Source organism: Lissotriton vulgaris, chromosome 6, assembly GCF_964263255.1.
Source record: "Lissotriton vulgaris chromosome 6, aLisVul1.2, whole genome shotgun sequence".
Lineage (NCBI taxonomy): Eukaryota > Metazoa > Chordata > Amphibia > Caudata > Salamandridae > Lissotriton > Lissotriton vulgaris.
The window spans coordinates 1,278,633,267-1,278,658,856 of NC_141694.1; the positions used below are offsets into that span (position 1 = coordinate 1,278,633,267).

Here is a 25,590-nt window from a genome sequence, read left to right on the forward strand (position 1 = left end):
CAGGGCTATATCAGGGCAGGAATTAGTGTCTTGGTAGAGTCCCCCAAAGTTAGCCTCCCAAACCACGGGGGCAATGTTGGGTTCAATTGCTTTTTTGAGTTCCCCTATCCCATTGTTTACAAGGGCCCAAAATTTCCGGGAGTCCCTGACTTTTAGGGCATCATGAAGGTCCTGCCAGTGGTTCCAGTCCCACTCGGTCCTAGCATTCCCCATCACTGATTTATAATGCTTCCTAAGGTCACGTACCTTGGCCTTATTTGACCCCTCTTTTATTGCAGCAATGAGCTCAGATTTGGCTGCCCTACAGGAGGAGGTATACCAGGTGGGAACATGGGTCTTTTTCTTTCGGGTTGGCACCACCGGGTGAAATACCTCTGCCAAATCCCTCACTAGTTCCTGATGTATGTTACCCAGTTTCTCGTTATATTCTGGGGTTCTTGGTTCGTTTAGAAGTCTATCCACCTCCATAAACCTTGGGAGTGCCAACTCGTATAGCTTGTTGATGGCATCTTCTGAGCTCACGAGCTTTCCCCACTTAACCCGGCGCCTGTTTGTTGTAAGGAGCAACTCCCCCGTATCCTCATTTTCTGCGGAAGTGCCCGCTGGAGGCAGGGACCACTGGATGTTTAAACAAAGGGCATTGTAGTCGCTGTCTGACCTATTTATTACCCTAAAGTCGAGGACTTTTGACCAGAGTGTAATATCTATCATGATATAATCTAGCCTCGACTCATGGCCCCTTCTGTTGAAAGTACACACTGAGGGGGTATCGGAAGGGGTGCGACCATTGCAAGCCCTCAGTGCGTAGTTCAAGGTGAGGGACATGAGTTGTATTGCTAGAGGGGACCAGGCTTTAGGGTGGGGTGAAGACGAGGGTGGGACCCCCCAGTAGTCATCCTCGGCCGTAAGGACACCCTCCAGTAGGCCTTCCAAGGGTTCAAAGTGGCAATTGAAGTCTCCTCCCAGCACCACCTTGAAATCTCCCGGAAGTTGACCCAAGAAGGAGGACAAATCGTTTAGGGTCGGTGATTCATTTGGCGCGGCAACTGGTCGCGAGTAGACATTAACAATAGCCCACGGTGGTTTGCCAGGCCATGTGAGCCGTACACACTGAATGTCCTGCGAAAACGTATACACCTGTTCCGCCTGGCACCCAGTGTGACTCGCAATCCAGATTGCTAAGCCACCTGACGGCCTCCCCATCCCACTCCATTTGGCAGGGATTTCAAATGTTTCGAACCCTCTCCTAGTTTGGGTGTCCCTCGCCCATGTTTCCTGAAAGAGGAGGATATCGCTGCTACCTACTAGGTGATCCCACTCCGGTGTGCCTTCCTTATTTGCAATGCCTGCCACATTCCAGGAGAGAATTCTCAGCCCAGGATCTGACGGTATAGTACCTTGACCTCCAGAAGGAGGTTGCGCAAAGCCTATGGGTGGATAAGTGTCTGACAGGGCAATGTTACAACCCGCGGTGGCGGCTGGCCCAACCAACTCCGCCACCTCAGGTTGCAAGATATGGTCAGACCGGATGTTAGGTGGAGGCCCCTGTTGACCCAGACTATCATTCGGGATAACCGTTCGGTCTTTATCGGTATCCCGTGGACCGCGTTCAGTTACAGGGGCAGCACTCAATCCCACCCAACTTTGCGTCTCATCCACCAGCTTTCCAGGGCTAAGAGAAGTCTCCCCGGTTTGTGGTCAGTCGACCTGATCTAGACAGGAAAATCTATTGTGATGTATAAAATTGGCCTGAGCAGGTGGTAAGTAATTCCTTGGTCTATAACGTGAGCCATCTACAGCAAAGCCTACTCTAGTCCACCCCGTCTCCCTCCCCACCTCCGTGTTGCAAACATTTGGGTAGAAGTGTGAGAGGGGTACTAATTCAATGTTGGACTTGTCAGGCCTTACGAGCCAATTGCAGATGTAGTTGGCGACGTGTGGGCTTTTGAAACTTACAATGATACAATCCCCTGCCCTATTCTTTGGAGTAAGGCCAATCCATGGGATCCTCCTAGCCATCAAAACCTCACCTTTCAGGTTTGGGGGCAGCGGCCTATTAATACTAAGCCAGCTTATGACCTTGTTGCGTAAGGAGTCCTGAGGCTCCCTTGTGTCACCAGTTAGCTCAGGTACTCCCACCATGATTGCCGTGTACGGGACTGCTTCTGGGGGCAAATTGACCACCCTGAACCTATCATGGGGGGGAGTGATATTACCAGTGGGACCATTGGTAGAGTTCTCTACTCCCCTTGATTGGGGAGCAGGAAGTGGCTTGGATCTCCTAGGGGCCGGGACAGGGGGCCTAGACGCTGAAGATGGCAAAGGGTGCGTCTGAGGGGCAGACACACCGTTTGTACTCAGCGGGACCGTATTTGAAACCTGGGTCGATGCAGGAGACAACGGTCTATTCCCAGATGGATCCCGGGGAGCTAAAGGAGCATTTGTAGCTGACCCAGGGCTATTCCTTATGTGACTGTTTTCCAAAGCCTTGAGTCTACTCTCTATGGCGTCCAGTTTAGCTGAGATAGGGATTAACAAGTTCTTAATGGTGGCTATAAGTGAGTTGATTATTGTATCAGTGCTATTGGAAGTTGCCCCGCCGAAGATAAATGGGCCCGAGTGCAATGGTAAGGCCACAGGTACTGGAGAGGCCATCTGATCCGACCTAGACCCTGATAGAATGAGCTCAGGGGAGGCCGAGATGTCTGTACTGTCATCCTGGTTTAGCTCAATTGTATCGACTTTGGCCCTTTTTGCCTTCTTTGGTTTCCTGGACCTTTTCCTTTTTGGTGGTTGTTCCACTCCGCTGCCTGCAGGCTCTGTGAGCAGGGCAACCTGTCCCGCTTCCTGTGAGTCTGTTCCCGTATTAACCGGAATAGCAGAGTGGTCAGGGATCCCAGATGGACGGGGGAAGTCACTATCCCTCTGGGTTGATGGAGTTCTTAACTGCTGAAGGACCGACTCAATGGTCTGATCAATACTGTCCATTAGTGACATGTGGGTGGCGTCCAGTAGTATGGGTGTACTAACATCTGTAGAGAAAGTATCCCCGTGATCCAGAAACGCGCTTTCAGGTCCCAGCTCCAAGTGCGTTTCCGTGACTGATTGACATTTGTTAACTTGAGAACTCGCCTTGGGGAAGAATTTTTCCAGAGTACTTGAACCCTGGTGGGCAGACTTACTCCGTGAAGTCCTGGTCGCCATTATGGAGTGAGCGGAGAGGGGCTGGGGGGCAGGGAGCGTCAGAGGGGTGGCCCGGTCCGGTCTCTGCCGGCCTCTAACGGCCTAAAACGGCCCGCTCTTTGCCCGGTCTTCGCCCCGTTCTCCGCCCTGCGCGAGTCCCGCGATGCGCGTGCCCAAGTGCTCCTAAGTATGACAGGGGGCGTGGCACTGGGAGGGCGCGCGGCGCGGCGGGAAGAGGAACCAGCTGGCGGTGTTGTTCAGGAATGCTGGTCCTCGCAGTCCAGCTCGCCGCGCCTCTCACCTCCACTGGGGCCGGGTTCAGCTGGAAAATGCCCCCAGAAAACGCGTTGGCTCCCAGCTACTCCTGTAGCGAGCTACCCTTCACCAAGGGACAGAGTCTCTAACTCGAGCGGCACCATTAACATTGTATATGAATGAAATAATATTGCTGGGTGGAATAAAATCATGGGAAAGTAAATTATGGGCGGGAACATTGATCAACTATATAGAATGGACATGAACTCATACTGGTATGGTGTGATTATCTCTCCTCGCCTTTCTGACCAAATGAAGGGAATATACGAATTTGCAACAATGGCGGGTGGTACATTGCCCTAGAAATGGTATAACCAGGGTAGGCTTAGTCAGTTAGATTAACGACTTTTCACAGACCTGTCACTGACCCAACGTATGCTGAAGGAGAATCGAGAGAAGAGGGCTGGTCGAGCACACTGTCAGAAAAATCGGGATTTTGCTGAGGGAGAATTATCGATTAACCAGTTGTTGTCCGGGAGTAGCCAGAGAGGGGTGCGACGCTGGCGTTGCACTTAGCTGAGGATACCTGTTCTGATCTGCACCTGTCCTGTCCTTTTGACACCTGATTACTTGGGAGCTTTTCCTGGTCCCAGCCCGTGGCCAGGGTTGGCCTTCACACCATTCTAGTTCAATATAATCTATGTGTTATGTCCTTGTACTGTTACCCTCTTTCACCCTTCCCAGGTACCAATATCTAAAGGCAATCTTCGAATATTTCTACAGATCATTGCTTTGATCATTATTTTCTTACTTGAAAAATCTTTGACCGTACTTGTCTGGACACTGATTCACAAGCCTTTGCATAGATAAAGTGTTTAAAACTTCCCTGAGTCTGTGGTTTTTTTTATGAAGGTAAAAAAATTATTCTCTACCTATTATGCTAACACTCTTGATCCCTTAGGATTTAGGACACAGGTGACACGGATTGGTAAGTTATGATGTACAGTTATAAGTCCTAAAGTGAATTAAACTGATAGAGAGTAGGTTAATGCATGATTACTGGTTCAAGGCGTGTGTCTTTATGGGACCAGGTGAGTATTGTAAACTGAGCTTGTAATCCAGCGCCATCACCTTAATGAAGCCTAGTGGTCGCCGATATGTCACTTTGAAAACTGTGCCCACCACTGCGGCTGCAACAATAGATCTACGCAGGACATGTTACATTTTACAATGTTTTGCAACTTTTATGCTGTGACCAGGAAGCTATACTTCCTTACCATACTGAAAAGGGTTAACTTTACTCAGGTTCGCCCCGCTCTTATATAATGCCAAATGCTTTTGGTAGATAAACTTAATGTTCTTAGCTTTTTTTAAAGTTGCTGTTAGGTTGAGAACAAATTGTGAATAAATTGCTTTGGCGCATAGGACAGCTGCTATTCTTTTAGGTCTCTTTTTATAGTTTTTTTTTTAACTATGTACTTATTTATATGATCTGTGGATCGCTCAATGTAGTTTCATACACTGTATGTTTCTCCGGTTTTAATAGTGATCATTTTTTAGGATGATTTTTAACTGATGTGTATGTTATGGCTTATTTTGTTTATATGTGTTTTATTACAATCAAAAGCTGAGTAAAGTTTACATTGACTGTTTGGTTGAATCGCCTGTATAGTGATTTATTTGAGATTGTAGTAACTAAAGGAGCGTGAGAGACACACAGCACGGGATGGCCACAGGGGGGCGTCTGGGAGTCACGTGAACTCGGCGGAACTCGCCACAGCTGTGGGAAACTTCTATCTCTCGAGCAGAGGACTGCGGGAAGGGCTGGTACAGGAAGGAGGAGGAGGGCGGGCAGCTCTCGGGTTACACTTTGTACAGCAGCCACACACAGCACGTTTCACAACACACTGCACACTGGCACTTCCCACACACCGGGGCCGGCGGGGACAGACTGTCAGGCTAGTGTGCCGCTGCGGGCAGCAGCGCGGAAGGGAAGTAAACACAGCCCTGCACCTCACCTGGGAGCCCGGGAGTCCTCCCGGCAGCAGTAGGGTGGCGGCGCACCTCCACATGCGCCTCGCCTGCTGGTGTGCCCCCGCTAGATCTCGAACTGCACACAGAGAGGGCATTTCGCAGAGGCCCGTGCACGGCTGCCGGACAGGGGGAGTGCATTCATAGAAGACTGCTTCTTCGAGTGCTTCATTTTTGAGTGCGAGTGTCTTAGAAGGCTGTGGCGGTGGAGGCTCGCGGAGCCGGTGCGGGGCGCGAGGATCCTGCAACAGGTTGCACCTGAGACACCAGCGGCTGGAGGTGTTGGGGAGACTTTGGTGATGATTGCAGCAGCTGGGGGCGGCCGGGACCCTGCAGCTTGACTCCACCGGGCACCCGTGCCCCCTGCGGGCATGCAGCCCAGCACTCCCCTCCGGTAGAACCCAGGACAGCGCACAGCGCCTCGGGCAAGGAGGGGGACCGACCCAGCGCCAACATGAGCGACAGCAGCGAGGGCATCACCTTCTCCGTGCCCACCTCCCTGCTGCTCGGCATTCCGCTGCAGGAGCAGCCGCCTCGGGGCGCCCCCCTGCAGACCCCGGCGGCTGGCAGCCTCTGGCACGAGGTGGAGGAGGGCGGAAGCGGCGGGCATGGGCCGGCGGCCGTGTGCCCGGCCCCGCTCCGGTCCAAGCCCGGCTGCAGGAGCACCTCAGTGGTATATGTGATGAAGGAGGCCAGCCCCGGGGTGCAGGCCTGCGAGGGCGCCGCGCTGGAGAGCCTGCGGGAGGCGTGTGAGGGGGGCGGCGTCCGCCTGGAGATGCTGCCCTTCGGCAAGCTGGACTTCGGGGAGACTAGCGTGCTGGACCGCTTCTACAATGCAGGTGAGAGGCCCGCGGGCGAGCCGCCACCGATAACGACCATGCACCTTATCTGCCATGCAAGCCACCATGGGGCTTAGGTACCCTGCTAGTAATCTACCATGCATAGGTATCGATGGTGCAGCAAGTGCAGTGGCACCTAGCGCCCATAGAACCATGATTGTTGTTGTATTTTTATTACCCAACCAGCTGTCAGGCTGCCTATTTCATTACCTGCTCGAGGGCTGTTGGCACCATACACAGCCTTTTAGCCACACTTCTCAACTGCCAACCAGCCACCAGTTCCCTGCAGCCTCTGCCTACCTGCAGCCACACTGCCCCTCATGTATGCCTCCAACCAAGCCGCCCAGACACCTGCCCTACATCCTGTTCCCTAACTAGCCTGTTACCCACTGTGTCCTGACCCCCGCCTCCTGGGTGTGTCACGCCAATAGCCTGCCATGCAACGTGCATCCTGCCCGAGTACCCTACCCAGCCTAAATGTCAGTTCTGCCTGCACCCTACCTACCCTTCAGCAGCTCCGCAGCTTGTGCCATGCCACTTCCTTCCCTGAACTCTCTCTTGCTGCATGTGCCCCATCCCGCCACCGCTCTAGTCTAATTAGCTACCCTAACTAGCATGCTCTTTGACCCGACCTGCTTGCTGCCTAGTTTGTTTAGCCTGCTCCCTACAGTTTGTTTAGCCTGCTCTCTACCGTGACCTGCTGTTTAGTCCGTGTTTCTCCTCTTCTATCTGTTTGCACCCCGTGACGGGGGGTGGGGAGGCGAAGAAGGGGGATCTGAGAGGCAGGACGTGCCCATACCTTTTTTAGTTTTAGAAAATCAGTGATACTACATTTTGTGAAAAGACAAGGTTATTTGCAACGGTTGGAATGCTTCAGCTGAAGTGTGGGTCAAGGAGTCTACTGTGCCAAGGGAGGTGCAGACAGCTAGACAAGCCTTTTTTTTGCCAGGGTGCCTACTTCCCCCAAAAGAAATGTTAATGTACTCAACTGGTCAATCTGCAAATGTACATGGTGCTTGGAAGCTGGTATTGGCTTTAATTGACAGGATTACTTGAAGCTTTCTGATGAGACAGTTGTTATTTTTTAGAGTTATTGTAAGTGACTACCAGCTAAGCTGGCAACTGTGCTTTTAAAAGACCTTTATTAAAAAAAAGGGTTACTATGTACATTTTGGGTATTACTAAAATATGTATTTTGTAAACACGTTTTGTATTTGAAACCATTTCATGCATTTTATAGCAGCCTGTCGTATACTGTGTGTAATGCTAGGTAAACCCTCATCTAACGTTTATTAAACGCAATCCGGATACCAGTGGTTACGTTTGTTTACTTGTGACTTATGTTGCACGCCCGCTTCTCTCGAGAATGCCCCAGCAATCATATCCTAAATGCAAGCCATACTATGCCAGGTGGCTGGCTGGGTGCTGTTGGTATTTAGTATTTACCAATATATTTTGACGTATCTTTGTCCCTCCCCAGACTCCCGTGGTTATGGTCATGAACCTATCATAAGGGAAAACGCAGCAGGGGGAGGTGGGTGTGTGTGTGTCTGTCTCTCCAGCCAGTGATTGGTTCCCTCAGTCTTCTAGAAGTCTTCTTCAGCGCGTGATCACTCTTTTCCATAAAGCGCTTTGTACTGTTTCACCTGTGCCCGGAGTTCAACAGAAATAGCTAAAGGGCTGGCTTCTGCAAACAACAAAAATATAAGTCGAATTCTAGCCTCGCATGGACCGCCCCCACAATGTAAGTCGGAGTGTGGTGGTCGGTTTGTTTAAGAGAAGCTGTGGCTAGGACAGGAGAAAAGTGCACTGGCGTGCAGGCGATATCGCTATTGTCTGCTCCCTTCACAAATATCCTCAGTTTCGACTTTTATTAGGTCTTCTCTTGCCTAGTTTCAGCTTTCGCAACCTTCCCGGCCTCATAGTTCAAAATAAATAAGCAAATACATGGCAATATTCATAAAGACAATCGATGTACCCTCTTTCAAGTACCCTTCAGTGGCTGGTAATTTATGTGCGCGGTCTGCTGAGGCCAGAACTGCTGGCTTTACCAGTACTTGCTGACATCACAAGGGATGGGGTCTACACCGCCTAGCCGTAGTAGCTGGATCAGGACAGGACACAGCCCAGCTATCTGAAGCTTGCCCTCTCCAAGAGTGCCCCTACTGCCATGCAGTCAACATGACAGTAGTAAAGGGCCTTAGGGGGGGTCACCATAGGGTATTTGGGAGAAGGGCGCGATTTGCAGAACGGAATCTACTAATGTGTCTCAGACACATTTAGTGATACCCAATGGAATCGCAAATGACCTGCCTCATCAATATTCATGAACAGGTGGCAATTTGGGAATGGACTACAATCATAGGAATGGTGGCCTGCTGGAGACAGCAGACCACCAGGTCTGTGTTTGCTTTTTAAATAAAGCAACTTTTTATTTTTCATATGCAGCCTGTTTTCTTTAAAGGAAAGCGGGATGAGTTTAAAAAAAATTAAAACGTTTTTTTCTTTTAATTTTTTTTGGGCAGGCAGTGGTACGTAGGAACACAGCCTGTTCTTAAAAAATATTTTTGCATACATTCACAAAGGAGAAGAGGTCTCCACGGTACCCCTTCCCATTTGCGACTGGCTTGCCACCTACTTGAAGTAGGTAGTAAACTGCAATTATTTTAAGATTGCTTCACGGTTGTAAAACAATTGTACATGCCCCTGCGACTTGCTATTTGGAGGGACGTCCTTGGCACACCACTTTTTAATAGTGACTCACAAACCCTATTTTGCGAGTCGGTAATAGGTTTCCCACTCGCGAAATAGGGTTTGTACATGCTACAACCATTTTTAACAGCCATAAATGGCCCGATTTTCTGATTGCAGCTGCTAAAAACGGTTGTACATCTGGCCCTTGATTGTGGTTGTGTAAACCCTGTTTTATCTTGTCTGGATGCTTACAGTATCTTAGGAGGGGGAGGAGATGTGCAATAAAGGCCATCACTGTCGACTTTAAGTCTCAGGAACCAGGCACGACTCCTGGCGTTGGCTGAACAGCCTGTGATTCTGGGCAAATCACTTAATCTCCCTGTACCAAACAAATATGACCTTTTGTAATGAAGCCTGGTGATCATGTAAAGCACAGGTTCAAGTTTTTACTTTGCAAAACTGCAATACCGTAGGTGGAAGAATGTTTTTGTGGATAGAGCCTGCTGTTATGTTGCTATTGGGTTAACCTCATGCACGCGGCGGCCTTTCCCTCTGTGCGGTGAAGTTTTGTAAACACTGCAGTTCATGACGAGCTCAGCTCGTCATGAGCGTATGAGAGGTGTACCTCATGACGAGCTCGTCATCAGGGTGGAAGGGGTCAAACATCCCCCCAAAAAGTCTGACTGGACAATTTCATAATGGGGAGATAATATTGCTCCAGGGTAAATCGCACCCCCCTGTATTGATGGTGGTGGTAGTATTGCCTGCCAGTATTACACCACAACTAGGAATGAGGGCCTAAGTGTGCTGGTGAGGTGTTAATGGGTGTAAACAGGAAAGGATGTCCGCCCTTGTGATAATACAACCCTCATGTTCTATAACTTGTTACTAGAGTAAACCTCAAACAGAAGCAATCACAGGGTCATTTAGGCTGTATTAGTAGTGCAAAAATCAATCACTTGCGATTTGTCTGTGTAATACAGTACTTCAGATTGAGTCAACTCCACATTATACCCTGGTTTTTGCACCTGCATTTATTACAAGCGTTCACATTTGTGGTAAAAGCCACACCAAATGAAAAACATGCGGACCTAATGCAAACACAAACTGTCTGCACCAGATATTCTTCGTTGTGCCCCAATGTGTACATCAGCCACAAAATGCACCAAAACCAAAGGAAATTGTTTGGGAGCATTTGTGCCTTTTTGTTACACCTGACTGTAAATATTGCACTTGGTGTGCAGATTCAAAAACACACAAAACATGGTTGAAAAGCACCTTAGATAAACCGCAGGCTTTTACCAGATGCGAGTTGGTTGTGATCTAGTGGCTGATAATGCTTTATCACCAGTTCAGGCAGTTGTGTTGCTAACAGCAACGGCATGATGTAGTAGCACCTTATCCCTGACCTCTACATTTGAACATCTTACGGCCCTGGCTGAAGACCATGAACCAGAGCTGAGGACCCAAACTCCAGCAAGGCAACCAACAATACCACACTTCCAGGTCACCCGTGCTTAATCACAGGAACATTGAACTTGTAGACTTTTTAACGGGTTTTTATGAATCGTCGTACAATACAAATCTAAACCCCAGTTCGCCGGAAAAGAAATATTTTACAAGCAAAAGGGGTAACGAAACTAAAGCCCGGAGGGCTCAAGGGAGGGGGCAGGGAGGAGGGAAGCAGATTTTAAGTTAATTTTACTGTACAGATTTTAAATAATTGAATAGCTAATAAATTACTTATCTACTGCTTCATCAAGCCTGCATTTCTCTCACCAGGCCAAGGAAACATTATCCTTGAAAAGGAATTTAAATGTACTGTGTTTCCACAGTGGAGAAATACATCCTTGCCTTTGGGTCTAGGACAAACCATGTTTCCAAACGGTGGTAGTTGGGCCGCTGCTAAATTTACACCGACGTACGTTATTTGCTTTGCAGGACCAGAGATCCCCTTGGCATGCTCCTTCTGTGTTGTCTACAGCTTTTCTATTTTGCAGTCAGTCCCTTAAAAGCAGTTTTAAACCAATCTGAAGTGTAGCAGGTGAAAGAAGATAGATCAAACATGTCTCTTGAGGCCTGAACGTTGTGCAGTGTGTTTATTGTCATAGTTACATTTTTTTGATATTTATGAGCTGATGGTTGGACAGGTCTAAGAGAACTGAGTTTACTTCATTGATGTGTGAAGACTAAATGCAAGTACCTTCTGATACAGGTTGAAAGGCTGCAATGAACATTATATCATCTTTTTAGGGCCACCTCATCACTATTATGTCCTTTTATATTATGAACGCTACATTTCTTTTTTCTATTCTCGCTTCTATTTATTGTTTTAGGCATTATACATAGTTATATATAGCACTACTAGGTGCAAATACCCTCATGCACCATGGCGGTTTGTCCAATCTTCTGATGTTCGCGTTCTTGTTAGAGTGAGAGACCTAAAGGTATTCGATTTGAATGTGCCTTCTGGGCCAAAGTACGTTCAACGACTTTACTAATGGGCGACATCTTGAATGCCGTTTCCTTTAGACACCGTTTAGTTTTAGCACATTTAAAAATCTTTTTAATATTGCGAGAATATGATCGATATCTTGGATGGAGATGAAATGTGTACATTACGGAGGGAACCCTTCGCCTCGAGGAGTTTGATTCCATTCTAGTATTAAACTCCTACATCTTTCTTTTATCAACTTATTTCAAACCGTAGCAGAAGAGAATCCACTGAGTATTCACCATTATAGAATTTCAAATAAGAGATGAAGTGCTTGTGTTTAAAAAAAAAAAAAAACGAAACCCTTAGAGCAACTTAGACTCTTTAAATGATGTGCCCTACCTAGTGAAATTTGGACTGATCACTCCTTTCTCGCATTCAAGTCCACCCTCAACCCCACTTTCTCATTTGCGAAAGGAGGAGGAGTTGTTGCACTGATTGAGGAACCAATTACAGTGTTTAAATAGCCAGGACTAAACAAAATCTCAAACCGCATACAGCTGACCCATGCCTTCTGATTTACACTCCAACCTCCTCCATGCTCCCGAACATAACTGGGCCTGATATTAAAATGTAAATATTTACTCACCAATGTTATCTATGCACTGTATTGCTTTATTGTCGCTGCTTAACCCCTTGGCCGCGATTCTGCGCCTGTGCGGCCGTTTATAAGAGTGGGCGGGTTCATGACAGTCCCCAGCCGTCATCAGCACATGAGCACCATGATGCATGACGGCTGGGGGCCGTCATCAGCATGGAAGGGGTTAACTCATTCCTACCCAGTCACCTTCAGCACTTTACCAGCCCATCTCTTTACTGCCTTTGTTCCAATTTTGTGTCATTTTACTGTGTGCAGAATTTCTGTCTGCCAGGATTTGTGTTCGATTAATTAAAAAAACATTACAAATGACTGATGTAATTCTGCGACACTGGGTTTTGAAAGATCAGCAGAGGGAGTCTTTACATATATAATAAGCTCAAAGATGCTCGAAAAAAGACTGCACCAGGAAAAAAGCCAATATATTATGGAAGGCATGAGGTGAACCGCAACCAAAATTAAGTAACTCTTCAATAAGATATTTGTATTTTTTTTATGTAGTGCTTCTTTCCTTTTGTTGGCTGCTGAAGCACATTTTGAGACGGGTAGCATTCTACACCATGGGGACTGCTTGATTGGCAGTATTGTATTTATTGTGACACTATGTGGGAAGCATTGGGATTCATGGGCGAGTGGCCAGAAAGGTGCTCTTGTTATGGGTGCTGGACCAATCGGTGTGATGTAGGAGGAGGAGTTGTTGCACTGATTGAGTAACCAATTACAGTGTTTAAATAGTTAGGACTAAACTAAATCTCAAACCGCATCTTTAAAATGTATTTCATTCCCTAAGTTTGCAAAAAGTTTTCATAGTTTTTCTTACATCTTATTGGAATGGCTCAGTAATGGCGGCTATTTACAAGCGTGGTTGAAGAAGTGCCACTTCATTGCATTTCTGGAATGCAAAAAGATCTCCAGTAAGCTATTCTTAGATCAGCTAAAGTTTTGAGCCAGTCTGCCACAAGATAGCCTCCCGCATTTGATGGGACTGATCTTATTATGAGTCAAACTGGGTGCATGTGTGTTTTGCTTGTCTGTCTTTTCTAAGCTTCATCCACAGCCTCTTATTATTAAAGTGCACTCTGACAGGCATCTATAAGGCTGACCAACACACATCAGTACATTATTTCCACAGTGTTTCCTTCAAGATTTGTCGAGTTCGTAGGGATCCTGATTTGCTAAGATTGTAGTAAAGTGATGGACCCCACACTAGTAAATCCTTAGCAGAAAATAACACGTAAGAACAAATGCGACTAGAACACTATGCCGGTCAGTTTCCATATTACAACCATCCTTATCTTTGAGAAGAAATGCAATGAACCCTCATGGAAACTAAATAGTGCAGATCTGGAACAAGCAAGGGAGGGTAAATCGTTAGGATAAGCTTTGACTGCATACACAAGTTTGGGTTACTCATAATAGTGCAGTAGAGCAGGCATGGGCGGAGTTCTGCTATGCGGAACTCTGTGAAGTGCTGAAAAAACTCCACTGCACTCCGTGGAGTTCTGCACGTGGCGGAGTGCGGTAAGTCGCATTGCTCACACTGATTTTTAGTGCCGGGAACTTGTCCTGCGCTGTAAAATCTGCACGAACGGCACCACATGCTTTGCATGAAGATGCTGCTTCTTTCTGCTGCTCGAGTAGATGTTCTTCTCGAGCGCCAACTTCCTCATCATGAGCGGCAGGTTTCTCAACACAAGCATTAGCGACCTTCTGTGACTGCCATGTTGATTAATCTCGTCGGGAGATGGTCTAGCTTAAAATTTTCCTTGCTTGCCAACTTGGCACGCTACGTGAGAGGAAAAACATTGCTCCGTGCCGCTTTGCAGAGATTTTTGGATCTCCGCACTCTACAAGGAGCGCGGAGTAGGAAAAGCTCTGCGAACTCTACTGACAGTGCAGAGTTCAAGCAGGCAAGGAAAGGACTGTTTCACCTGCTCAAAGAATTTGGAGGACGTACCGACATCATTTCTATGAAGGCTGACAGGAAAAAGCACTATTGACGTAGTGAACAAATGCCTGGTCAGGAGGCACGCAGATGAGACACTCCTGTGGAGGGGTTATGCCAAATGAGTGCATGGTCTTCCCAGTTGAGCCCGATGACTGTCACGGGACAAGAGATGGATGTAGATCCCTTTGCAACAATTTGGCAGAAACTATAGAGTTTTGTAAAATCGGCTTATGATCGAGCAATGACGCTTCAGTATTTAGAGCTTGCTTTGTAGAGAATATAAAGTTACATATTGGCTCTCTCATCTACATTCAGCCCACACTCTCGACATAATGACTGACTAAGGGAACAAATCAATCTTCTCAACTTTCTTTCAATAGCATTTGAGGAATATGACTACTACTCTTTAGTGTCTACGTGCTCGCTACCACATTTACACCTACAGTTCTGTCAACAGACCATGTTAACTATGCCCCACTGAATATGTATCACTGTGTCAAATCACAAATATGACCACTAATAATGAAAAACGTATTAATAACTTATGTATAAAATGTAAGTATGAATGTTAATGAGTCTGATTGTATATAATTAAAGGCTTGAAAAAGGCCCCGGCACGTGTTTTTAGGGTGCGAAACATGCGTTGGGAGTTCATTCACAGATATTTGCTGGAGACTCTCATCAAGAATTAATGTGTCATTAACACAATCGGTCAATGGCGTTGTTACTGTTTATTGTGCAGAATGAATATTGTTCAGGCTAAAATAATTGGACAAAATAAATGTTACCAGAGTGTAGGCATTCTAAACACTTTTGGATACCGAATCAGCCTGCTGATTGAAGAAAGGAGGTTGAAAATGCGTTGATCAGGGGCTGGAATATGAGCATAGCTTTATGTTGGCCCAGGCCAACTGTTGTACTACAGACCCAAATGTAAATGTACAGGAATTTATATAGCGCAAATCACCAAGCGGTTTCTAAGCGCTTGCTTAGGGAACCCGTCCTGGTATTCCCCTGTGAGATAACCCCGGCAGGGTATCCGCAAGGTGAAAGCCAGGCATCCCGCCGCGAGGGGCCGTTGTGGAGATTAAGCAAGCTATTGCCCAGAGTCGCAGAGTGTGAACCCGTGAATCGAGAAGGCACCGGAGCGAGAATTGTCGAGTCCATGGACATTTTAGGACTCAAGACCCCGCCAAGCCGGGAATTGAACCCTGGTCCCGGGCTGACCTCCGCTTCCAGGTCTGCCTCCTCTAACCAGTGAGCCACACTTCTCCACCCACAGAAAGGTAATGTGAAATGTCTTCAAACCTTTGAGGTGACGTTTTAGCATTTAGACTGAGTCAAGTGCCAGCAGAGCTGTATCTGAGTGCAGGACTAAGATTCAAGTGGGTGAGTGCACCTACCCTTGTCCTGCCAAAAGCTGGAATCTTAGTCCTGCATATGTTTGAGACAAGTTGTGCACAGTCCAAGACTGCAACAATGTGAAAGAGTAATGGTTAGTGCAGTGGTTAATTTGTAAACAAATAAGTGCTTGCACCAGCCCATTTCTCCTGTTAGCACCACCTAAAACTGAACCAACTACTAACCATTAAAGTGGGGAGAGGATATGGGTAATGGCCAGAGCTGCCGAATTAGGAGCTTGAGAACCATGTTGGAGTCTCGGCGTAGGCTCAACATCCTGTGATTCTGGGCAAATCACATAATTTCCCCATAAATTAATGTGTCCCTAACCGGTGCTCACGAAAAGTGCTGGTGTTAATCATGTGCCAGTGCTGAGCACTGGAAACCACTGGCTCAAATTAAGCAGTGCTTAATTTGTAAAAGAAATAGTGCCAGTGCCCAAAGCTCTGCTGCTGCAGTGCTAGTAAGAATCGGTGTGCTGAATATCAAGGTTGCATAGTGTTGAGTTTGCCACAGGCCTATTTAATTGACTACCAGGCACTGCTGCCCCCTGCACTCACTTTTGCTGGTCCCTCTTCTCTCCCTGTGTCAGTTTTTACTCCTTCCTCTTCCTTTTCCGTTTGTGTGTTTTTCTCTCTCTTGCTTGTAGTCAACAACTGATCAGTGCCGTCTATAAAAATCAGTGTGTGCGCTCCCGCTCAAATCAAGCCCTGCCAGCAATCCACTTCCTCCAGCAGGCAGCAGCTCCTTCTGTTGCTCACCTTGCACCGTCTTGTCCAGGTTGTCCTCACCTGGAATGGAAGTCAGTAATTGGGGACCCTGGCTGTTCAACTCAAATATTTCTCATCCACACTGATGTGTGGGTCCTAGCACTGTTCAATAAGTACTATAATTGCCTTATGAATGTCTCTCTGTAGGGAAAATGTAGCCAAAAGAGTTCTGTACATGGTCAAAAAAACAGCATAAATTCAACAAATAGGAAGAATGGAAGCTGGGTTGTGGACGATTAATGCATTGTGATGAAGTGTTCTTTAACCCCTTCACTGCGGCAGCTATTCCGCCGCAGTGCTAAGGAGGTGGGGGGGCCGCGCGGCGGTCCCGTGCTCGTGATGGAACTGCTCCATCACGGCACGCGGGTGAGCTGTGCTTGTGACGGAACGGTTCCGTCACGGCCCCGCGCGATAAATAGAACGCGCAGCGGAGGCTTGGCGAGCGGGCCGTGACGGAACCGTTCCGTCACCAGCACTTCCCACCCGAGGCTCGTGACGGAACGGTTCCGTCACGAGCAAGGGAGGGGTTAAAGAGGTGAGTCTTCAATTTGTTCACGAATTGGAAATGTTGGTACGGTCCTGACAGATACAGGGATGTTGTTCCAGCTCCATAGTGCACTGATGGAAAAGGCCTGCTGTTTTGTTTTAATTTTTTACACTTCTTAGTCTTCAATCTGATGGTGTCCTGACTGCAGGTGTGTGGAGATCCACCAGAGATGATAAACTTGTCTGTAAGACCAGAAGGGATGCAGGTTGTGATGGTTTTCTAAATTATGCAGCTGGTTTTGAAGATGGTGCGCAAGCCAGCAAGGTGAACCAATGGAGTTCCATCAGGAGGGGGTTGATGTGCCCATATTTCTTCAGGTTCTGAATGAGTCGTGGTGCAGCATTTAGGGTTCTCATAATGGGTGCCATTGTGGCATCTAGGACGCAATAGAGTAGAGCATTAATGCCATTCAGTTGCAAGAGTACGCAGGCTTGAACGTCAGTTCTAAAGTCGCTTTCTTCAAGAAACCGTTTGACATTCTGTGCAATGCAAGAGACACCAGAGGTTCAAATACCAGGGATTACCAAGTTCTCTGAAGGCCTTAAGGTCATTTGACTATTGAATATGGAGTTGTTCTGGAGGCAGGTGCCTGCAGTTCTTAACAACGGCCTCTAATAGGTACAGTTTTGTTTTATGGATGTTTTGTTTTTTGGATGGGTGTGTGCCTAGTTGTGGAGACCGAGTGATTTGTTGAAGTTGACCGGGGTGAGTTTGTTTGTAAATTGTGTTGATTTTCTGCAGCCAAGTGAAATTTGGATGATGTACGTTTTTTTTTTTTTTTTTTTTTTTTTTAAGTGAACCCGGAATATATTAGGAAGCTGCAGCATTGAAAGAGAGTGATGTGTTTCTAGGACAGGGATTTGGATACTACGTTTGAGTCATTTGAAATGTGAGAAGTTGAGAGTTTACAACCTAAGAAATTAGGGTAGCCGCCTTCGAATTTAGGGAGTTCCAGGACTTGTGATTCTAAAATGATTTTCCAGGGTTGGAGACTTCAGTTTGCTCGCACCTTTAATGTCCCAATACCAAGGCCGGTTATCTTTTTTAATGTTAGGGGGTGAGGGAGAGTTTAAGGTCATAGAACTCTTGGTTGTAGTCATGTGAAAGAAGCAAGGACAGTTAGGGCATGTAACTTTTGCTGCAGGTATATTGTTGTCTTGATCTACAATTAGTAATTATATTTAACACAGCAAGTAGGAAAATACCCATCAGTGGATGGGTTCCTTGTGATTTCATTGCGGGAATGTCATTGTGTCTCCAAGGCCGGACAGGCCTTTTATTCCTTTAGGCATGACCCTAGGTGGCTTAAGTTCTTGGAGGCCGGTTTTGAATGCCAAGGACTGCTCCAGGGACCATATTACAGAAGTGCCCCAGGGGCTCAACAAGCGCTTTCACCCACTTTGTGCGCCCTCTGGGCACTTTAGTATTGCAGAAGGTGTAATACAGAAAGCACTAGCGCACATGTAGCACCAGTGATATTAGAGGGCAATCGCTCATTTGCATGGGGGCGTGGCCACATGCAAGTGAGGAAATCTCTTTGCCCCTGTTACTGCGCTGTATTACTGACGTGGTCGTAGAGGCAAAGATGCCTTTTAAGAGGCACACTGAAAGTGGGCCTTTTTCACCCGCCTGCAATGGGATCTCTAATCCCTTTTAAAAGTATATGTGGGTTTTAAACAGCTGTTCCGTATTTCTATTGAATGCGCTGCTCTGAGGGCACCGCATTCCACATAATAGGGTGCACTTTCCCTATGCACCCGGCGCACCTAAAGGTGAAAAGTGGCGCAAACAGGAAAAGTGCAACCCATCTGTAATAGGCTAGCCCATAGTGCCTCTGTCACTTTCCCCTGCTCCTCCAGAATAATTCAAAAGGCACAGGGGGCCCGAGATAGAGCTAGAGAGAGAGTGGGATCGAGGGGGAACTTAGAGAGAAAGCAATTCGGGAAAGGAAGGAGGGAAGGAGAGAGAGGCTGGATGGATGAATTGATGGAAAGAGAGAGGTTGCACGAGGTCAAGCAGGGAGCAGGACTGTTTTTTTGTCGTTTTTGGCAACTCTGATTTGCTTCTCCATTCTGGCCCGGACTGTCTGTTTCCCCATGCTGAATTCCTTGTAATGCACGGGGTTTCCTCCCTTGACTGCTCTTTGTACCTCAGGGGAACTCTTCTCTGTGTACCACGTGTCCTTGTTTAAACCATTTCCTTGTTCACTTTTCTTCAGAACTGAGGCGGAAGTTTGCTTTTGCTTCCCTGCACTTCGCTGGTCCTTCTTTCCCACCTGCACGAGGTCACGACTTTTGATTCTGGGGAGCAGATCGAAATACATTTGACTACTTCGTGGCGCCATGCATCTCCCCTTTCCTGCTGTGCTGTGTCTACAGAAACACTAATAACACTGAAGCAGCTACTGTAATGACCTTAACGAGGCAGCATACAGCTAGCAAATAGACGACGTCGGCCATTTAATGTTTGCTTTCTTGAAATTTAAATCATCACGTCATCAGCTCGATATTTACGTTGATTCCAGGTTTTGTTCCTATTGTGTTCGTGCTCCTAAAATATTAATGTGGAAAATAAAATATTTACTCGGTATGTTGTTGACGACACTGCCACTTAAAAATGGACTGTATTCTGTACGCTTTCATCGTAAGGGACTGTGATCGTTTCCATCCATACTACTTAAGTTAGGCATTATGTGCCACCTTCCAAAGATAGCCGTGCCATCGAATCAGAAAATGTGCCATATTCTCCGAGTACCAGCTTCAGGGGAGATTGGTTACTGTGGGGGTACCGAGCCCGTCTTGCTGTTTGTGTGTGGCTCATCCCTGCTGCTAAAAGGTTTTTTGGAAGGACCTTCTATTCACCACCAAAAAAGTGCTTGCCTGAAACTTAAACAGAACTTGGAGCGCTTTTTATCTTAAAATATTTGCAGTGACCTGTAAGAAGGGGTATAGCTACCTATAATGTCGCGGGTCTGTGGCGCGTGGGCTCGCTGCTCTCCAGTTATGGCCTTTTTCATTCTTCTCCCTAATAAGGGGGTGCTAATTTTATCAGCAACAAGTAAGTAATCGAGACTATCGGCCATGCGTTGTCTTCAGTTTACATATTTTCATTTCCAAACCCCTGTGGCCAAATATAAGGAACAGGGAATAACAGCAGGGTTGAGTCATATATTTTGTAGTGAAAGTTTCTAGAAAGCAGGATGGAGCCTCGTCACTTCGTCCCGTGATTCACCAGTGTTTTGGCTAAGGTAACAGTATCCCGTTTGTTCTTGTCGAGCGCCGGGAAGGTTACGACCGGTCATCCTCTTGAAATAACTAACGATGTCATTTCTACGGCTCGAGCAGGGCACATCTGTGTGAATATCTGGAGCCAAAAAGCGTTTTCCAAGAAATGTGGTTATATAAAATGACGCTATTTTCCCTTTCAGAGTCGGGGTGAGGTAGCATGACTTTTATAACACTAACGGTGCAATGAGACAGGGTTTGACTGCGATAGAAAAAATAAGGCGCGGGCAGTAAAATAAATGTCGTGGCCACCATTAGCAAATCAGCGAAAAAAGTGCCCATATTTACAAATGTTTTCCATTTACTTATAAAGAGACGTTGCATAGGTTTTTTTCTGCAAGGTATGAAAGACGGTATGCATTTGTTCTTGCCGCAGGCAATGTTTGTATTAATTTCAGGGAAATCAACAGGTAAAACCGGTTTCGCAGACCATAAGACAGGCTCACATACCTCTAAAAAACACAGTCCACCCACACATCTGCAACATCACCCTAAGGGCACTTCCTGGTTGCCCCATATAGGGAAGTCCGACCCTGCACTGGTGCCAGAACTCATTGGTGCAATAGGTAGCCACAGGAAATGCATTATTAGTTGTCTATCGATTCTGTCCTGAATGACAAACCCACATGTAAGTAAATCTAAATTAGCTGGGAAAAGGTACGTGCTGATTGGTCATGACCCACCACGTTTTGGGGAGAATTTCAAAAACGATTTATTTGAGAGAGAACCATTCATTTGGTGGCGATGGTTGACCATATGTGCAAGATATGCGAGGCTATACTGTGTATTAGGTTTACTTAATGGCAGAATAATTCTTGGTAAATAATTATTTAAATAAAACACCCAATGTCGAAGGCCATGTGGCTTGTAAATATCGTCAGAACAACAGAGATTCCTATTTGATCATTATGCATGTTAACCACAGCACACATTTTGTAATTTAACAATGTTTTTAATGATTTCATATTGGTTTGAATAACAAGGGAGAATTCAGGGCTCTGACACAATCCCCATTTATTATAAGTTTTAACACCTCTATTTGTGCAAAGGTAAATTATGATTGTACCTTCGCTTGATAGCGGCTATTGTGAACTCCTTAGTGCCATGTTAAACTGATGTGCCAGCATTTGTAAAATCAAATAGCAGGGTATCCTGTCTTTACCAAAATAAACAAGCATTGGAAATGCAATAGGTCTCGCAGTAGTAAAGTTTGAGCTATAGGTGTTATTTATTTTTTTGTTTTTTATTTATGTGTGTTTTTTCTAAATAGCTAAATTAATAGCTTTCTTCTTTACAAAGCCAATAGTTATAATTTTTGTAAATGTGACACCTCTAGCATTTGTAAAGCAACATGTTTTGTATTAACGGGACTTATATGTGACTTATATGTATTGATATAAAAAAAATCAATGGCTTTAAAAAACAATTAATAATTAATACGTAAATAAAATGGATTTTATTTTATATTGCCAATAGCTTAAAGTTTATTAAATATATTTAGTGAAGATGCTGTGGTTGCGCTGAGTGAGGGTGAGTGAGGGTGAGGGTGAGTGAGGATGAGTGAGGGGTTGAGGGTGAGTGAGGGGTTGAGGGTGAGTGAGGGGTTGAGGGTGAGTGAGGGGTTGAGGGTGGGTGAGGGGCAGCGGAGGCTTACTACTCACGGCAGGGGCACGGCCTAACTTTACTTTCTTATGAAGTGCATTTCACGTACTCATGGTGATATCAAAGTGAGGCCACGCTCCATATCTGTGCCTGCTTGACTCTCTTTGAGCAGGGAAGAGGGGTGCATAGGAGGAACTTTAGATCGAGGGTCAAGGGGGGTGGGGGGTGAGGGGTGAGGGGGTGAGGGTGAGGGAGTTGAGGGTGAGGGGGGTGAGGGTGAGGGGAGGGTGAGGGAGGGTGAGGGGGTGAGGGAGTGTGAGGGAGAGTGAGGGTGAGGGTGAGCGGGTGTGAGAGGGTCAGTGAGGGGGTGTGTGAGAGGGTGAGTGAGGGGGTGTGTGAGGGGGTGTGTGATAGCATGAGTGAGGGGGTGTGTGAGGGGTGTGTGAGGGGTGTGTGAGAGGGTGTGTGAGAGGGTGAGGGTGTGTTAGGGTGAATGAGGGGGGTGAGGGTGGGGTGTTGAGGGAGTGGGTGTGAGGGTGAGGGGGTGAGGGTGAGGGGGTGACTGTTAGGGGGTGTGAGCGTTAGGGGGTGTGATTGTTAGGGTGTGTGAGGGTGAGGGTGAGTGAGGGGGTGTGAGTTTTCGGGTGTGTGACGGTGCAAAGGCGAAAAACTAATACTGTCAGTAGTGAGACATGTAGATACTATGGGCTTCTCACTGATATTCAAGAAAAGTGTTCAATCATTGAACCCAACCCCAGCAAAAATTCCAATCAAATCTAGGTGGTACACTTGCTTGCACAACCTGTATGCATGCAATGAATTCTAGTCTTCAACACACCTTCAATACAGAGTAAAATAAAATTTGCACATTCAAACTACTCATAGCTTGATCAATGGGCTGTATCACAAACAAAAAAATTGCATACTAATGCACAATATACATTATGATGTCAAGAACAATTCTTATGATATATCTGTGCATTACTCATCATGAAACACATGCTTAGAAACATAGTCCATTAAGTATCTGCATGTTAGCACTCCGAGAGAGGAACGCTGTCAGAAATGTAGTTCTGAAAAATATTGACACCGCCATCATCGTGCTGGAAAGCGGTAAGAGAGTGTAAAATATTACAGCAATATAATTGTCACCGCTATGAGAAAAAGCACTAGTAAAAATATTTATATAATGGCTGAATCTCGATTTAGCCGTCAGCGCATTACATCTATATTAATTAGTTCATTTCCCTCAAGCCATATCGATGCCGCAGGCTTAGCTACCAAAAGTCAGAAAGCTTACGATCCTAGAAATTCTAAAGGCAAAGAATCGTGCCGCGTTCGTAACAGCTGCAGTAAAGCGGACACGACCGGCAGTGCTTAAATAATGATTCGGGTGCATTAGAAAAAGGACTGTAGCCTGTTGGAGTTTAGCAAGAAAAACTGCTGCCATCTTAGAATGTTCAAGTGTTATGTGCTAGTATGTGATAATAGTACACACAAGTCGGACCTACAACAAGGTAGTAGATCGATAATCTGAGAAAAACGGCCGCTATCTGATAGAATAGTTTGCCGATTATCACTTGGCCAAAGAACAAAAAGAGGCTGGCCAGCATCATAGTTCTCAATTTAGTAAAACAAAAAATGAAAAAACGGCCGCCATTTTAAATTGGTAAACGGACATCAGAGTCTTGATAAGGAACCAGGAGAAGTGGTGTTTACATAAGCCATGTGTAAAAGTAAAACATGTGAAGAGCATATAAGAAATAGTGAAGATCAAGAGTAGGAGGAGGAGAGTAGGGGAGGCACGGCCTAGCGGCCGTGCAATCAAGAAGTGAGGGGGCGGGAGAGTAGGCAAGGCAGGCGGCTGGGGGCATGTGCACGCGCTTTTAAGCTCAATGCGCATGCGCATTGAGCTTAAAAGTCACGGGCACTGCAAGGAATCGCCACGATTCCTTGCAAGTTGGACAAAGAGTGGATAAGCCCCCATAGTCTCGCTTGCTCGATGCGCATCGACAGGCGAGACCTAAAAAAGCACACATTGTGTGAAAGTTACCATCTAAAAAAAAACATGTCTGGAGGAATAATACTGGAGTCGCTTTATATTGTTGTCGTCGCAGGTGGGTTTGGGGCTTGTAAGAACACGTCCTTCCGCGTGGTGTGTCTGCTTTCAAAACATTAGTTGTAGTCCGCGAGCTCTGGGAAAAAGACATCCATCTCTAGGCGCGATCTTCGCCCGAGGCCTCTGCGTGTTTACACACAGGACTGCATGTCCCGAGTGTAGGCGTCGTTTCAGATAACCAGTGTTCCTGGATTCCCTCGAGGCCATTCTTTGGGTGCCTGCATTGGCCCCATATTTGGAATGCTTCATTTCAAAGCAGAGGCAGGGAGAATCCTCCATAGCTGTTTCATCGGCTTTTCCCTTTTTGGTGGTTAAGAACCTGATTATGAGTGGCAGAGTGCACAGGACCGTAATCCCAGTAACACCCCAGGACGAGTGGCTCATTTATGTTTGGTGATGCTATAAAATGTATTTACAGTCAAGAATATGACCTCTGCAGGAAACAATTTTTTTGTTAATGGGAACCGTTGAGCTCACACGTTTCAGTCTGACAGGTAGAATGGTTGTTCTTTCTACCACATCACAGCCAAGTGGAAAGCTTTGAAAATAACATGAGATTTTAGTGATTTCACCAGTACACACCTTTTGCCTCTGAGACTCTCGGGTCACAGCTTTAAAAGTGTAGGCGCGAAATATTCAAAGTCTGTTCTCAAGAGTTTAGAAGACCGTATGTTAAAAGAATGTCATACAGCTTTAACCAACACGTAGCACGGCTAAAGTGATGCTTACTTAATATATTAGTTTTCTTTTGTACTTTTTTAACACGATTTACAGGAGTAGTTTACAACACAGAGTTTAACCCTTTCCTCTGGCAGTAGAGAACTATGTGTGTTTACAGCCAATGGCATCTAAAACGTGATAGTTCAGGCAGACGTCTTGCAGAGCTAGCATATACAATCTATTATCGAACTTGAGACACTGGGAGCCCTCTACACTGGCGTTATGCTTTCAGATTCTTGGAAAGCACTTGCCTTGTCCTTAGTCTGATAAGATTCAGCAAAGTTTATTCAGAAATGTTTTGTAATGTTTGATGACGCATGGTACCACGCTGCTTCTAGCACGTGACCCTGCCCCTCCTGTGTGCAATGACTCAGCATTCAGCACTTAATTCTTTAACCCGCCCAGGTCAGTGTATATTGACGTCCAAAAATAAAACTGGCTTCCTGGATTTAAGGCTTTCTCTTCTGTCATAGGGCTCTGGGCACTTGTCAGTCATCGTGGTAAGGGTGGGCAGGGCCTCTGGAGTCTCTATTTCGCTCCAGCCAGGAAGAATCAGTTAGTCTGCCCATGATGCACCTTGCCCCACCATGGTCCTAGAGTCTGCAGGCTCCACCAGTCTTTTCTGCCCCTAACCTTTCACCTTGCCTCAAACGGTCAATATCAGATATACTGATGCAATTCTCTTCATCTTGTTACTCTGCATACTGCACGGGCTAACTAGACTCTTTCTTAATAGATAACCAATCAGAGAAGGATTTAAAATATGAGCACAGCTTCATTTATTTAAATGCCTTTTAAATTCATAAAAATGCATTTTTTATAAATTTAATATTTTCAAAATTTATGAAATATATTTATGGGCTAAAAGCAACAATATATTTTTAAACACATGTTTTAACTTTGTTTTATCACAGTTTATTCCGGACAATATGACATTAATTCCATGGTTTATCATTAGCTATTTTGAGCACTTATTGGATGTTTTCTTTTATGTCTATGCCTCATCACCAGTCACGTGTCAGTATGCAGCATTTTAAAGGGTCTGTTATCGCATTGCAGCGTTGTAATGTGAACAAGGCCCGCCCAGGACTGAAACGGGTAATGG

General features: G+C 46.1%; 1 protein-coding gene across 2 annotated transcripts in view; it reads left to right on the forward strand.

Annotated features, from left to right (window-relative positions):
• The first annotated feature begins 5,317 nt into the window (after positions 1-5,317).
• Positions 5,318-25,590, forward strand: part of MAP3K5 (mitogen-activated protein kinase kinase kinase 5) — a 1,016,304-nt gene continuing 996,031 nt past the window's right edge. The window contains exon 1 of one of the 2 annotated variants that reach the window (XM_086927404.1): positions 5,318-6,308. In XM_086927404.1, the coding sequence (XP_086783530.1) occupies positions 5,924-6,308 (385 nt within the window). In that variant the 5' untranslated portion in view covers positions 5,318-5,923. The remainder of the gene's footprint in view (positions 6,309-25,590) is intronic. The other variant, XM_086927403.1, reaches the window with a different exon arrangement.